The 16,482-nt window shown below is 38.7% G+C and overlaps 1 protein-coding gene across 3 annotated transcripts in view; it reads right to left on the minus strand.

Moving 5' to 3' along the window:
* The window catches only part of DOCK10 (dedicator of cytokinesis 10), a 140,058-nt gene that overhangs the window by 62,390 nt on the left and 61,186 nt on the right, over positions 1-16,482 (minus strand). For all 3 annotated transcript variants that reach the window (XM_056499007.1, XM_056499009.1, XM_056499008.1), the window contains exons 3-7: positions 15,431-15,520; positions 8,573-8,655; positions 4,754-4,826; positions 4,311-4,442; positions 3,908-4,042 (exon numbers count right to left, since the gene is read on the minus strand). In XM_056499007.1, the coding sequence (XP_056354982.1) occupies positions 3,908-4,042; positions 4,311-4,442; positions 4,754-4,826; positions 8,573-8,655; positions 15,431-15,520 (513 nt within the window). The remainder of the gene's footprint in view (positions 1-3,907; positions 4,043-4,310; positions 4,443-4,753; positions 4,827-8,572; positions 8,656-15,430; positions 15,521-16,482) is intronic.

The raw sequence follows: 16,482 nt of genomic DNA on the forward strand, positions 1-16,482 counted from the left end.
GCCTCTTACACCTGACCAGCACATCAGACACCCAAAAAGATAAATCAAAGTACTGCTAAGTCATATAAATATTTGGGGGAGAGTGGCAACAGGACTTTCCAGAAGATTGCAACAGGACAAATTCCTGCACAGTAATTATTACCATGGGTACTTCCCATATCTACTTTTGTCTTGGAAGGATTTTAAAAACAACTTAGGGGATTTTAAACAGTTTTTCACAAAAGGCAAAGTTGAGGTATAGTGCTGGTCATTCATTTCAACACTATAATTTTCAAGCACAAACTAAGAACAAATATCCAGTATACTGGGAACAGATTGAGTTCTGAGAGATGCTCCCTATCACCAGATTTTACCTGCAGGAGACAATATGTCTATCAATTTCTGTCATAAGAATTAACAGGTACTTAGCTACTGCAACAGCCTAATAAAATTAAACAAAGTGATGGGATCTAACATACTGTCCCTCATTTCTTAAATTTACCCAATTAGTGAGGCACATATCTTTTAGTCTTAAGGAAGCAGTTGCATCTATTTTCTCTCCTCCTTTCTTGTTTTTGAGAGAGCAGCAATGCATTCTACCCCCTCTTGTTTCACTGAGCTTTTAAAGATGACTGATGATGGACATCAGTGCCACCATTTTGATTCCAATATTCCAGATTGCCATCACGTTGACAGATTTAACCTTGGAGTGATGCTGACAAATGAAAAAAAAATTACTCACTCCAGAACTGGTCATTTCATTCCATTTTTTCTTCCTTAACAGTCTCAAATAGCATCACAGTGATCTCCTATAGCTCTGCATACTGTAAGTATTTTCCTGCACAGTTCTATAGGAACAAGTTGTTAAGAGGTTTCTAAGCCAGATGGTGAGATGACAGTGCTACTTTTATATAAGAGGAACAGAGGCAAAATCTGATACTGATTAGCAGAGGAGGATGCAAACCCAGGACATTGAGAAGTAAGTTCCATGAACAATTTTTTCCAGCAACAGAGATGATTTAGAAGATTCCTACCCAATCTGTTGCTAATCACTTGCTCCAGTTCTTATACTACATGTCATGACCCAGATCAGGAATCACTTAAGACTGAACTACTTCTGGAGCTACTTGGGTCAATGGGGTCAGACAAATCTTGGCTTTTCAAACTGACTTGGGATTCTCTGAGTGTATATGTCTGCACAAGTGCTATTTTTCAGTTCTGCTACTGGAAATTCTCTTGATAGGAAATAATTTTCCTTTCAAGTACTTTATGGAGGCAAATATTCTTTCAGGGTTATAAATTTTAGTTCATCAAATGCAGAATAAGAATAGGCTTTGGTTTTGTAGCATTGGTCCTTGGGTGTTCAGTATTTACCCTGATCCTGAAATCACTCCTTTCCTCCAATCATATATTCAAACTAATGCAAAACAAGGACTAAAACTTCACTAAAACCTGCTACAGATAGATATTAAATATAATTATATAAGGGCTTAACCAAGTGCTAGAAGTTGAAAAAAACTATGCCAAGAATCTTAGGTAGTGGTCATTTAAAATTTTTAAAGCCAGATTATTTGTAAAGTGGATTGTGTACACCAGTTTATGCACAACCTACAAAGAAGAATGTCACGTTTCAATTTTATGTCAGATAAGACAAAAATAATTTAAAATTAATGGATTCATTTTCTATTTTATATATTTCCCCTTATGAAATGGCCAAGAACTTTAAAAAAGGTACTGAAACACAAGAATTAATGCATTTATTGTCTATATTATGTACTTCCCCTTATAGACATGGCCAAGATCTTTAAATCAGGTACTGAAAGACTATCAGACATTATCTAATACAGCCAACATATCTTGCATGCTGAGCCTTAAAAACATCAGCAGGGCAGGAAAACTTCAATATCCACTTTTCCATCTGCTCTTCAGACTCCTGGCAAGCAGATGAGATCTACAGCAAAGTCTTTGTTTCAAATCTAAGGCAAGATATTTTACCTTCCTGATCAGTAAATAGGAAAAAAAAAAAAAACCAACCAGAGTACCATTTCTCAGCTTGCTCCTCTATAAAACTCCCACCATATGGTATTATGGATCTGACTTCTAATCTTCAACACTTAATTTCAAGTTCAAAAATTTCTTCCAAAAAGAAATAATACAAGATTCATAAAAGAGACTATGAATGAGCTATAAATGAAACATCAGGCTAAGTCTAATGCCTGCAGGGTCATTCTTCCAAACTAATAGAATTGTTTTGGAAGCATTTTGTGTTTTATCTGGAGATGATTTCTCTGGGATATTTTACAACAATTTTGGTATTCTATCTCAACCAAACAGGAACTCAAAGTCATTCACAAAGACTTAAATAATTTATAGTGAGATTAAAACTCATGAAATCACAATGTACATATCACATTTTTTCACTGAAAATTCAGTTTTACCCAACTCCTTCTCCACTTTCTCTGGTCTCCCTGATTATGGCAACTCTAAGCCAGGTTTTGTTTTTCAGCCCTATGATTCCAAGTCCATCACAGACTTTGACAGCTGATGGCACTCACCCTAGTACACCCTCAGCTAAGATTTAACTTCTTACTAGTGAAGATAGTTTGCTTGAGGGCTTTTTTTGTCAGAAGTTAGTAAAAAAGGGAAACCTTGCAGGTCAAGACATTTCTGCTATCCTGGAGTGTCATGAGAAACACAGCAGAAAGGGCACCCTCTGGGATAGCATTAAATATGTAAATAACACCCTAAAGGGCTGGACTGGAGCTCTGGCTGAGACCCAGCTTACAAGAAAGCCCTTGTGCCAGCAGGAATTTCTAACCAGGATTTCTCCATAAGAATCTCCTGCATGGCTTCTGCTACATTTCCAAGCCACCTGTGAGAATCTCTCAAGCCAATGGAATGACACTGGCAAACATCACAGTCCTATATGCTTATCTCCATCCTCTTCTACCCCTGTTTGGAAAAAGAAACTCCTTTCTGAACAGCACTGGGATAATGGCCATTGACCACAGAGCTGGGGACTGCCAGCAAATACTTGTTCCCAGGGTGAATCACTGGGAACTGATCATTTTTCATGCTCCAAAAGAGTTTAGAGATGCACAAGAGACATCACAATCAAGAAAACCTTTTATTTATCAGGGATTTTATCTTATGTTAGCTGTAAGGTTTCTTTCAAAGCAATTCTCCAATCAGCCTGCCTAGCACTGTTACCAATCTTTAATGGTTAAAGTATAGATTAAATAAAAGGCATTTCCTTATTCAGTGACACATTGGGCTACATAAGCCAATAGTCACATACCATGCTGGAAACATCTTGCTTAGAATGAAACAATAGAAAAAAGAGAAATATATCATTAAAATGAGAGGGAAGAAGGTGGGAGGAAAGAAGCTAAGAACTCAGTCTAAAGGTAACAACAGGAAAAAAAAAAGTTGGTTTAGACATTTCTGGCAAACAAAAAATAAAGTTCTATTCCACCTGATGCCATTAAGACTCTCTATCATCTCCAAAAGTGACAACTTTCAAGGAGGCTCAGGATACAAGATTAATTTCACACTTGCCCAAAGGCAATGCCTTGTAACCTCCCTTTGCCCCACAACAAGCAAGCATGTTCTCAGAAAGCATGAAGTGAAAACTGACATCTCAGTAAATAATTTCAGTGAAACCCCTCCCAAACACTTCCCAGTATTTTTTTCTCATGTTTGCCATGGAAAAGAGTGTGTGCATGGTCTGATACCATAATTCAGCTGTGGTTTTTTGTCACTTGTCAGTCTGAGCATCTGCACCACATTAAAGAGCAAAACCAGTGGTGCTTTCATTTCCTGAAATTGCTAATGAGACCATTATTCTGTTAATGAACGTGCTCTTCCATTTGCCTTTTTAAATGCATCCTACACCCAAAAAGCTGCCACGAAATAAACTGAAACTTACCTGCACGACTCCCGTACAAGAATCCAAAAAAATGCATCCCTTTGGCTCCTTTGATATTTTTTCATCTTTATAAAAATTCATAATGTAGGAGTTATCCGACAACTGTGTCAGCTGGAAGAAGCGCTTTTTGAATGACTGAAGGGGTGGGAAAGAAGAAGCATGAAAATTGTTGTACTGCAAATCACTGTCACTGATACTTTATTCATGGGGTTTAAATAACAGCTAACTCCTGACTGCATTTCAATTACTATTTTGCAGATAAATGAAGAATTACTTTATTATCATTTAAAGCAATGCAACGAAACCTGAGCTATAAACAGCTAAGTGACAATGACAAAAAATGTGCCTCCGTGGGGAAAATAAATCCAAATGGAATAAAGAAACAAAAATGTTGTTTCCTTACCCGAACAGTAATGCTATTGTTTACAGTGCTGTTGAAATTCCCTTTATAAAGCCATCCAGACTTGTAAACTCCTGCTGCTAATCCTCCTCCTCCTCCACCACCACCTTTAGAAGATGAGTGGGATGTTGTGTCCTATGGGGAAAGCAAGGTTAAAACTGCACAGACTTGTTTTCTGAATTCCAAGGCAAAAACTGTAATGTGTGAATATCTGCTTGAAAACAGATAATCCCCCTTCCATTCCTTTTAAAATAAGATATTAATAGCCCTCCCATTCATGGGATGACACAAGACAAAACTGTTCCACTAATTTCAGAGCTATTTAAAATATGAAATATTTTATAGGAGATAAAGAATGATAATGGAGGGTGATTATTTGATATTAAAGTAATAAATAGCTTCCCCAGTAGGAAAAAACTAATCCATGCCAGAACCAGAATACATACTTCATCTTTGTCCACATCTTCATGATCAATTTCAAAGGAATGTGATGGCAGTTTCTCTGGTCTACATTCACTTCTGGGAAGGGGGAAAAATGTATTTATTTATCTATTAAAAACAAATAATGTACCTGCTATTTCAGTAGGTAACCACACTGAGCCCTCAAGGCAATGACAGTACACCTTTTGCTGTGATCCTATTGTCTCCTTTAAAATCACTGCCCTTGTAAAATACTTTCTTCCTAAGCCACATGCATCTCTTTTTTCCCCTCTGAAAAGCTGTAACAGCTCTATGCAAATTATAAAATGCCAATTCTTGACCTCTTTGCTGCTCTTCCACCACAATGGGCAACAAACCCAAAACAATTTCCAAAGAGGTATCTCATTCAAGCTGTCAAAGGAAGAAGACTGAGCTCTTCAATAGAGTTCTTAACCAAGAACATCAGAACTTACATCTTAAAGCTCCTACATCACTTCATGATTCCAAGATTTTTTTTTTTCTATTTAATATGATAAGCACTTCAAGCAATTTTTCAAAATACACAGATGTCTTTTTAATGTGATGCCATCTAAGTTCTTTATACTGTATACTCAAACCCACAACTGAACATGAAAAAGCAAAGCACTTAAGCATTTGCTTAATTTTAAGCACATAAATAACTGTACTTAGGCCCAGAGCTCTTCTCATGCTGAAGAATTAAACAGTAAGTAACAGCCAAATACACCCAATAAAAATTCAAGGGTATTTTTAAATGGACAAAATTTGATTTTTCAGTGCTCTGAAAAATTCCAGTACTGTTGTCAAATTCCTGAAGGTTACAAATCTCATCTTGAAAACCTTCAGTTATGATATGAAAACCTAAAAAATTTTCATGCTAAAAGCTATTATTTATTAGGAAGACTGACTCATCCAGAATTTAAAAAACCCAAAATACCAAAAACCAAAACAAACAAAATGTTGACTCTTTTCATTTTTTATTCATTTAGACATAAATTAAGGTATTGCTCATTACTCTACTCTTCCTATCTCCTCTTTATTTTCCCCATTTCCAAACCAGTGTTCCCATGATGTGCCCATGCCACCACAAGGGCACAGAGAACACAAGAGTGTTCATTCCCTCTTTGGTTTGTTCCAGTTTTGCAGTTTATTCACTACAAACAATTGATCAATGTTTTGAATAAAAGGAACATTTACAATCTACTGGCATTTTTGACAGCTGTAAAGCTTTAATAGTCAGAATATTTGTGATGGAAAACCATTGCAGATTTTCCAATGCAACCAAGGGCAGCTGTTAAAAATTCTTACACAAAACACTCCCACCTGAAAGGACTCCAAACCAAAAAATCTCAAGCCAAATCCCACCTTTTACAAAAAAGAGTCACCAGACCTGAAATATCTACCAAGTGTTCCAGGCTTCCTATAAACAGCAGCAAAAATTTTGCTAATGACTCTTTCTGTTCTCAGTCAGCACAGCACACTAAGCAATCCCTAATCTTTTCCCATCCATCCACTTGCTCAAGAAGCAAGAACACACTGGCACAAAGCATAAAACACAGTGTAAAAGAGGTAGTGAGAGCTTATAGAGAGGAATCTAAGGGGTTAGAAAGAGCTGAGAAAAACCTCCAAGGAGGAACACACTCTGAGAAAAAGCAAAGTAATTGCTAAATACTTTGATCCTGTCATGCACATGGTGCTGAGCTCTGTGCTGGTGCCACACCTGTACTGCAGTGGACATGATGAGCACCCAGGGCAGGCAGTGAGTACTCAGCATCACAGAGCAACTGCTTTCCAATCAGAAAGGGTCAGCATTCAGGAGAAACACTGACAAAAATCTGCTCCCCCATGCAGCCATTGCTCGAGGTGTTGCACGACTGTGTGACATAGCATGGCCTCAAGCACACCCAAGAGTGAAGTCCTTCAGTGCTGAAAGCTGCTGAGTCCCAACATGCTTCTTTCTACATGGAAAAGCACACAGGGAAGTTCAGCACACCCTCAGTGAATGGAGTTACTTCAGCCACAGTTAGAGCTGGTATTGTAAATTATATTCTTTTCCCACAATGTAAACCTAAACACTTAACACTCAGCCAGTGCTCACCAATATGATGACTTCCTATAAAGGGATTGATACAAGAATATGTCCAGATTTCTCAAAGTACAACAGCAGGTTTCTTCAAATCAAACAAAAACTGGTAAAAACTGGGCATCCAGAGCTATTAACAGTGAGATACAATATAATGACTAGGACATAACAAGCCTCTCTATTTTTCTTGAGAAGATTTAGTCTGAAACACCAAACTTTGTAACATGCATGTGCAAATCAAGATAGAAGAGGCTGGAAACAATATGAAATGAGGCGGATCTCAAACCACATCTGTTAAAGGTGTGTTAAGCTCAAAAGCCAAAAGTTCCCAGCAAACAATTGCAGACAACTCCTGCTATAACTTTGCATCTGAAATATCAAAAAGTGTGGCAACTAAACCTTCCCTAGGAGATATAAGACACAGGATTTTGTCAGTATAATCCTCAGTACAATGTATGCTTTAGGAGGAAAGGGAAAAGACACAAGACACCCTTGTGCCCCCAGAGCATGAATCCATGAAAGCAAATCTCATTAAAAATTTTTAAAAATTCCACACTAAAATATCCTTCACAGAAGAGGATGTATGTAATCAGCTAAAACGTATTTTTGTGCATAGTAATGCACCCACATCTGTCCAATGCATATTTCATGAGAGTGAAGACATTTAAGGTTAAATGGAAAACTGCTGTGCTACAACCATTTTTCTTGAGCACTAAATGCATTATTTTTCTAAGCCAATCAGCAGGCTGGGTACTTAAGAAAGGATTTGCTTATAACCTCTGATTAGCAAAACTGCTCTTAATGGCTTTTGGTACTACCACGTACACTGTTCATAAAATACCAACATACAAGAACAAATGCAAGCCTAAAGGAAGGTTTGCAGTGCAAAATCCTCTGAACACAGCATCCAACTGGGCCATAAGACTAAGTTTTATGAGTTTTATCAGTTCCTGAAACAATGAAGCTTGTACTAGCTTCCATCCAAGCTAAGCTTAGAGCACTCATTCTTTCCTTACGTGCAGGTAAAACCCTTTTTCATCCAGTATTGTAATTTTAATGACTCAAACTTCAGGAAAGGAGGCAGTAACACAGCTCATTCTGGCACTGGGTGATTTTGGTGACTACCATCTGAAACATTCCTCAGGGGCAGGACACAAACCTTCCAGAAACACGAGTATGGGTAGGAATGAGCACCAGATTCTTCATTTCTTTCCACTCAAGTCAAGGAACTTGTTCCTGCTCCTCCCTGCACTTTTACAATGATTTTCATGTTCATGTGCCTCCAAGCACAGGAGAGATGCCCCTTACCCTGACACAGCCTTGTACCATCAGTGCACCCAGTTCTCCTGTAAAATGCAGCTTTAAAGCACTGAAATCCTATTCTCTGTTCCACAGGGTAACTGAAAGGAGAACAAATCCCAGTGAAAGGTGAGTGACATTTATGCATTATTAAGGAAAACGAAAAGCCTCTTCTGTATCAACTGTACTTTAAAAACGCAAACACACTTGTAAGGATTTGAATCAGCACTAATGGAGTTTGTTGACACCAGTGAATTCTGCAGAGTCTTGAACTTTTCTGAAGGACCTTTGCTTCCCCTTTTTAAAAATGCAAGGCACTAAAAATACGGTAAAACAAGCACAGTGCAGAAGACAAAGGAAAGTGCAAATATGGACAAAGCTTAGCAAATAACACAAACCTAATGGGAAAAAAACAATAAAAAAGGGAACTGATGTGTGTTCTTACTGTGGTAGGTGTCGAAAGTCTTCTGAATAGGATTCATATTTGTAGTTCACGACATGCCAGTGGGAACTGTAGTATTTACAAGCCTAAAGAAGAAATACAAACAATAACAATAGAATTACTGCAAGGGTTGAGACTCAAGGCTAGAGAACTGATAAAGTTCTGAGGTAGTCCAGGCACTAGAGAACATATTCTTCTCTTTTAGAGCTGAGTTCTTAAAGGAAAGCCAGAATCAAATGTTTCCATATTTTGAAGCACATTTCCCTTTAACATCAAATCACACAAGATGGAGGAGGGAGCTGATAGCAATTTAACATGCTCGACTGATTTTCATCTGTTTTCTAGGAAGCATCATTAAATAATATAGTTACTGCCTCAAAATACATGATCTAGTTTAGGTCTGACTTCCTCAATGGACATTGATTACATATTTTTGTTTGCATCCTGTTTCATTACCTAAGCCTTCCACTGTAAATACATTTGCCTTACTCTTTTTACTCCCCTTTGTTACAGCACAAGCTCTCTACTTCTTATTCTGCCCTTAAGGATTGATCTTTTAACATTAAGAAATATATCAATAGGACTATAATTTTTCACCAATCTCATTTTCCCTTCCACACTGAATTTGCTCAGTCATGTCATCGTGTAGTTTTGACTGTCTAAAAATTTTCTTGCTGGTTTTGCATTTGCCTTTGGAAATTGTTCTAAGTACATCAATCTCTCTTAAATAAGGAAGCCAAACCTGAAGTATACAGAAGGGCTTGGCTGTGCTGTCAAACAGACCAGAATATCTGTGCAATTTATTTCATACAGAACTTTTATCAATGCAGTTAAACACAACATGACATTTTGAAAGGGAACAAGATGCATGAAGTATGTACAGTTACTGCTAAGATGCACATCTATGAGAAAAATGACACAATGTCAGAATTTCCAGCAATTCTTCATACAGAGTATAAATTACAACTGATATTTGTACAGCATGCTAAAGATTTTACCCCAGTATCACATTATTTTCTCTCTATGCTCTACCTGAAAATTTGTGCCAGTCCACCTGAGATGGAAAAGAAGAGAGGGATCAAGCCTAGAAACCAACAGTAGAAGTCTGCTGCCCAAGACCATAGGGAAAAGGAGGCACATTAAGAAGGAAAAGGACCGATATCTACAGTAGAGAAAGAAGCAGTAGGATTGAAAGGAATCTGAGGTGGGAACAGTAAAGACAGTCTTAGAGAAAGGCATGAAACTCCAGGAGTCAAACAGAATAGAGTAGCAGATAGATCAAAGGTGTCTAAATGCCAAAAGCTGTGTAGAGAAAGTAGAAGGAAAGAGAATAAAAGGACAATAATAAATTAGTATAACAAGGTTGACTGCTTCAACTGGGAATATTCCCACTCTTCATTCCCAGCTTCTTCTGAAATGCCCATGGGAGTCATTGCTTGCACAAGGGTCTCTGCCTCATAGGCACAGAGAGAGGATTATCAGGCTGCTGGAGCAAACCTGAGATGGGCTGTCTAAATTACTTAGCATTGGCTTAAAAGACCTCTCTTTAAAAATCTTGTGCAAAATATGCAGAGTATGCACCCAGAAATTATTTCAGGAAGTCATCTTCTTTGTATTCAGAGTATTCTGTAATAGCTTTATTTAGTTTAGAGTGTGGAAAAGGCAACAAGGAAGAGGGTGCACAGTATAGGCAGTTCAGCACAACCAAAGGCAGTAAACACATTCCACGTGGATCCAGTATTTACCTTCTCATCTGACACAAGACCTCATTATTTTACAGAGGTAGAAGGAAGTGTGACCAGTAGACAATATAATCACATTCTCCAAGAATGAAGATTAATATTACAGCATTATAACTGACTCTCTCTGCACTTGCCAGGGACAGGGTCAAAGCTACTCCTGAAACTCACTCCAGCACTGATTGCACTTGGCCTCTGTAGAGATAATAAAAAACCCAACTTCACACCAAACTTTGTTTTATGATTCTTCATAAAACAACTTGGTCATTCTTGTATTTGTTTGAGATGTGTGTGACAGTCACCTACTCTTACAAGAGTTACATACACTCTATTCTACATAAGCAAGAGTGAGGGTGAGCCCATAATCTCCAGATCACTCCTCCTTGGCAAATGTAAACCAAGTGGAACCTTCTACAGAAAAGGCCACTTTTCCCCTGTGGTACTTTCATTACTATGTATTTTATTTAACAGATGCAATTAAAGCCCACAGAGAACTCTCAAAGCAGGCTTTTATTGCAAACATTATAGGCTGGTATTTTCAAAAAAAGCAGTTGTGAATAACCTATAGAGTAGGCCACAGTATCTTAGCTTGCAGCTATAAAGGTTTATTGTGCTTCTCCAAGAAAAAGCTAATCAAAATAAAAATCAAAGGGGACAAAGCAGCACATTCAAGTATAACCCAGTAAATTCACAAAAGACAAGCCAACCCAGTGCAACAGCTACCACTGTTCTTGAACTAGCTTCTGTGGGGAAAACAGAGCTAACTTAAAAAGTAACACCAAAAAAAGGGTAGAGATTTTCTCTTCAGAGTATCCCAACTAAAAATTAAATACTTCTGCTAACTGTACTGACTTAGAATGATTTTTTAAAACTGGAAATTATTATCAGAAATTAGGTTTTAGCAATGAGAAATGATACATGCAAACCTGATTTGAAGAGCAAGTAAAACCTTTATAGAGGCAGAGATTTCATGAAAAGGCTAGAGCTGGATACTACTATTCCTGGCAAAGAACAGAGGCACCAATGCAGGGGCTGTTGAGCTCAAGTGAACTGTGGGGGAGGAAAAATATAGACAGAGAAATGGAAGTTTTGGGATGTGGGAGGGTTGGCACATGTTTGCATGAACTTTCTACTGCTCTGTTAATTAAACAGGCAGCTCAGCCCATTCCCAGGGGCCCTATCAAACTAAGGTCTTTGCTGCTTTTTTTTTTTTTTTTTTTTTCTTTTTCTATTTTGTTTTTGTCCAGATGGCCTAATTTTTTCTTACAGGGACAGACACATGTAACTTATCTCTGGTTCAGGTGAGGACAGCATGATGGCTATCACTGTGAAAAAGACACTTAAAGATTTACCCAGTAATGGAAAGGAACCTTTTGGATGAGAAAAAAAAAACAAACCACAAAACAACCAACAAACAAAAATCCAAACAAACAAATAAAAAAAGAAAAACAAAACAAAAAAAAATGGGAAGTGATGGAAACACAAAGGAAACAAACAACTTCCCTGCTTGTATCCTAAGACAGCACTAGTGTGTGGTCTTCACAAACAGAGGTGCACAGACAGTACAAGTAATTGGTGGAACAAGTGGGCTCCTTGCAGAGGAGCTGCATGCACAAACTCAGCCTCTCACCCTGGCAGAGTGGCCATTCTGAGGTGGAACAGGGCAGGGCAAGCAATGCAGGGGCTTGGATTTTGAAAGAGGCAAGAACAATGCAGACCAGCCTGCAAATCAAAAAGTCTCAGAAATCAACACTATGGGCACACTACCACTTTCAGAAATTATACAGGAGGCTGTGGCTTTTTTACACTGTGATTAATAAAACTCATGTTTCATAATTACTTACAGATTCTGTACACCCAACCTGCAAAATCTCAAATAAAAAGATTTGTCACTACAAGTGACGACTCCCTCTTACGCATCTGGAAAACCTCAACAGGAAAGTTCAGAGACACCCACCCACATGAACTCTGTATTATCATAGACAAAATTAACTACAGCATTCACTTGTGAATTTGAAATTGCAATATTCCTACACTGCTATTTCATTTTGATTTGTTTTTCACCCTGGATGATCACTCCTCCTGCCCCTGCAAACCAATATGGGATTAAACACATTGCAATTAGATAGCTTAAGTTCCTCAAAATGTTACTTTGAATAGCAAAGTGCACTATCCCTTTATATTTCCAAATGCAATGTGGGGAAAATCCCAAGAATTACCTTTTGATCTGCATATTCAGGATACAGACTTAGGAAAGGTGATATTAGAAATTATTTTATTGTCTAAAAGGAAGAATTTTATTATGTTTCTTTTTGCCAAAATTATGGACTGTGATGACAATGCTGACTAGGAAAAACGCAGCAGACGTGCAGCAGATTCTGTGAGGAATGAGAAAATTCAGAATTTGGAAGGAAACAACATGATAAAGGAAGTTAGGAATACTTAAAACAACAAACCACTGAAGATAATTTGATTCTGGCTTTAAAAGTTTCCAGAAACTTCTCCATTCTTGGAACCTGATTTAGCTCCTCAGGCTGGTCCTGCCTAAGAAAAGTCAAGGTGGAAAAATCCACAAGGAAACTATCTTAATACAACTGCAGGTATAGGAACAATTAATTCACAAAGTATTAACTTTAAAATATAGCCAATACTTAGGTATAAATTAATAAAGGGACTCAGATATTAATCAAACATAATATGTAAAATATTCTTTCTGCAGGCATAAAATACTTTTTAAAGGATTATTTATTTGTCACCTTAGTTTTATTTTCTTTTACATTTTCATTTTAGAATTCCAGCAAAACATAGATGGTAAAACATCTTATTTAAAGTCAATTCTTCTGCCCTACCCATTATAGTAACATTTCAATATCACCAACAGGGAAAGTTATGAGTTCCTGAGGAATCCAAAAGTGGTACTAAGAGAACTGAATACACAAACAGAGGCAGAAACTTTCCACTACAGGTGGAAGCATCTAATGTCATCGATACTGAAAGCTTTCCTCAGCAAAATCAGCCTCATCTTTCTCCATCTGTCTTGTCAGCTCTCTTGGATCCATAAACCAATACTGCCCAGGCAATTGAGTCCTCCTGGGGTGCCTCTATGAAGGAGGGAAATCTGATCAAATCCCCAAGCTGCCTTTGTATGGATTTTGGTAAGGGCTGGGAAAAAACCCCTCATCCTTGAAGTGCTATAACAATGAAAGGGCTAGAGGTGAAGGAAAAGCTTTCCTACTGCTACCAGTGGGAAACACAGACAGGAAGAAACAGACAGGATGTTAAGGCATAATCACAGACTTCTGACAACCCTTTACAAATGACCTCATCTCATAGACAAGACCCTCTGAACACCACAAGCATCCAGAAGAAAGAGACAAGAGATCATGGATCTGAGGTCTTGAAAGGGTTTCAGTACCATGCCCTCAACTGCACCATATAGAGGAAATTAGTTTCCCCTCCAAGCGCAGACCCTTCTTTTGCAGCTCACCAATGAACACCTGCCATGAACACAACAGGCTGCTGCTAGGGCAGTGCAATCTCTGCAGCTGCTGCAGGGGACTACACCCACACATCTTCACAGAACCCTGTGTTCAGTTTGCCTAATTTTGGTCTGGAAACCATCCCCTTAATGGAGTTTAACTTATTGTGTGTATGTGTGCATATATAAATATATATACACATATAGGCTTTGTAGCATATGCATTACTACTATAAACAGGGTCTTTACCCTGCCACTCTTCCATGCACAAGTTGAGTCCTGTAACACTTTTTTTCCACTGCTTTGCTCCTCTCTCCTCCTCCCCTTGGCTCACTGGTGCTGCAGAGAGAGCTAATAGATGTGCTCAATATGTGTTTTAGCAGGTTGCCATTAGCATCCCCTGGTGTGCTCAGCTGTAACGATTCAGCACTGTGCACTGTGTTCCATTTTTAGACCCACCACTTTCTCTGTAAAGCCATGAGCGCAGAGCTGGCCTTGCAACTTGTGGAATCTTAAAATAAAAAGCAGACCTCAAAGTGCTGAAAGGCCAGTGAGGCTTCTGGGAAGGTAGATAACTCCACAAGCTATGATATCTTTTAACACTGCTGCCACATTAACAAAGATGGCAAAGTTCAGGCAGTAAATTATTATTGCTCTTTTCAGACCTGCTGAAAAGAACTAGGGCCAGCTACATTTCTGCCTAATTTTGGATTCCATGATTTCTATCCCTGTGTTTGTCTGTGACTGACTTTTCCTCCACAGTTTCCTCTTGCAATTATAGTGCACATGAACTACTTTTTCAGACCAGAAGCAAGGTGAGACAAATCCCAATCTGTAAAAAAAAAAAAAAAAAAAAAAAAAAAGGCCAAGAACCATCACATTATGGGCTAAATATAAGTGCTTGGAATTAAACTCCTTCTAGAAGCTGGCCAAAAATTTAGTTTCGTAAACCTATTTTGTTAGTGCAAATGGTGAGCTATATTGCACCTCTATAATGAAAAATGAGAATGTTCAGGGGGCCATCTAAAGTAAATTCCTTTGAACAGTGCAACCAGCCCCTCTAAAGTCCTTCAAAATGATAAAACCAGTGATGACACAAAATATTCCTGAGGCAACAAGATGAGAAATCTTTTCCTACAATCTGAGATCAAGTATGGAAACAATACAGCCATAGGGGTTGTTTAAAGGTAGAGCAATTATTCACTCCTGGTGGGCCTCTAACTGTCATGGAAGAACTCATTGTACTTTCTACAATGGTAAGGTAAAACAGACTCTAAATACTGACAATAAATACAAACTCCTATGCACCCTTCACAGTGCACCTACTCCTCATATGTACACTTCCAAATGAGATACATACCTTGTAATAACACCTAAGAGTCTAAACCGGTGCCAATTGGTTATCTATTTTTGGAAATATCAATATTTTCAAAGTGCAAAGCACATACACATCACCAATCATTAGCAGTGATGTAAAAATACCAACATCAATATCAGAGGACTAGTGGTGACAGGGAATGCAGTTGGAAAACAGTACAATGACAGGCTAATTCAGTTCATTTAGATACAAACATCTCACAACAGGCAACTGCAACACAGCAAATCACCCCCAAACTCTTGGTTTCATTTAAAATAGATACTCACCTCTCTAACAAATAAATTTTCTGCTTTTTGTTCTGCATCTTCAGGTACAGAAGGATACAGTGTCCTGATTTCCAGTGAAATTGTGTCTATCTGACAATAAACAAAAAAACATGCAATTTAGTCAAAGCCACACAGAACAGCAGTTTTGTCTCAGGAAGAGGTTAAGAACCTTGTTATCATGGCTTGCATTTTTCAGTTTGTCATGCAGCCAACACACATGCATACCAACAACTACAACCAGCTCCTGCCCACACACACCATTCAATACTATCAGCTAAGGCATTAATTACAAGCAAGAACAATGTTCAACTAGATTTCTGGGAATAAAACTGTTCCAAGCAGAGTTGCTTCAGTCTCTGAGGTTTCTGGTAAAAAAAGTCAAGTCTTCCTTACATCCTCTCCCAGACATACATGCCAAATCCAACAGTGATACTTGCTTCCTCCACTTCCCTTCTCCACCTCGTGCCTTTCTGGCAAGGAATGTGGAGACAGAAATAAAAGCTCTGACTCTTTGGAAAGGAGAAGAGAGGAGCAGAGTCGGCCTAGGAAGGTGCAAAAGGAGCACAGGACAGCTCAGTGGCTGGAGAGCAAGGAGAACTGGCAGCAGCTTCTCAGAGGGACATTCCCAGCTGCGGGCATGGCAGGACAGGGCTGACAAGGGACTCCAGGCACTGCCTCAGCCTCCTGCAGCCTGCACAAACCAAGGCCTTTTTCTGAGAGCAGCTGCTGTCAGGCCCCAGAGCAGGAAACCACAGAGAGAAGTGGATCTGCTGCAGTTCTCCACAGGGAGCCAAGCTTCTCCTGGTTCCCAGGGCGGCAGCGCGGGGCCCGAGCTGGGCCAAGGCGGCACACGGCCCACGAGAGGAAGCCTTGGGGTACTATTAACTACTCTTTCTCTGCCATAAGAGCAGAAAACAACCCAAATCAATGCCCAGCAGCCCAGATTATGCTCTCAGTGACAATGGAGAAACTGTCATTCAAGATGGCAAAGGACTGAAACTCAGACAAATCTGGCCTCCCAAACACATTTTCTCTTCCACGATTCCCAGAGG

Source organism: Oenanthe melanoleuca, chromosome 9 (genome assembly GCF_029582105.1).
Source record: "Oenanthe melanoleuca isolate GR-GAL-2019-014 chromosome 9, OMel1.0, whole genome shotgun sequence".
Lineage (NCBI taxonomy): Eukaryota > Metazoa > Chordata > Aves > Passeriformes > Muscicapidae > Oenanthe > Oenanthe melanoleuca.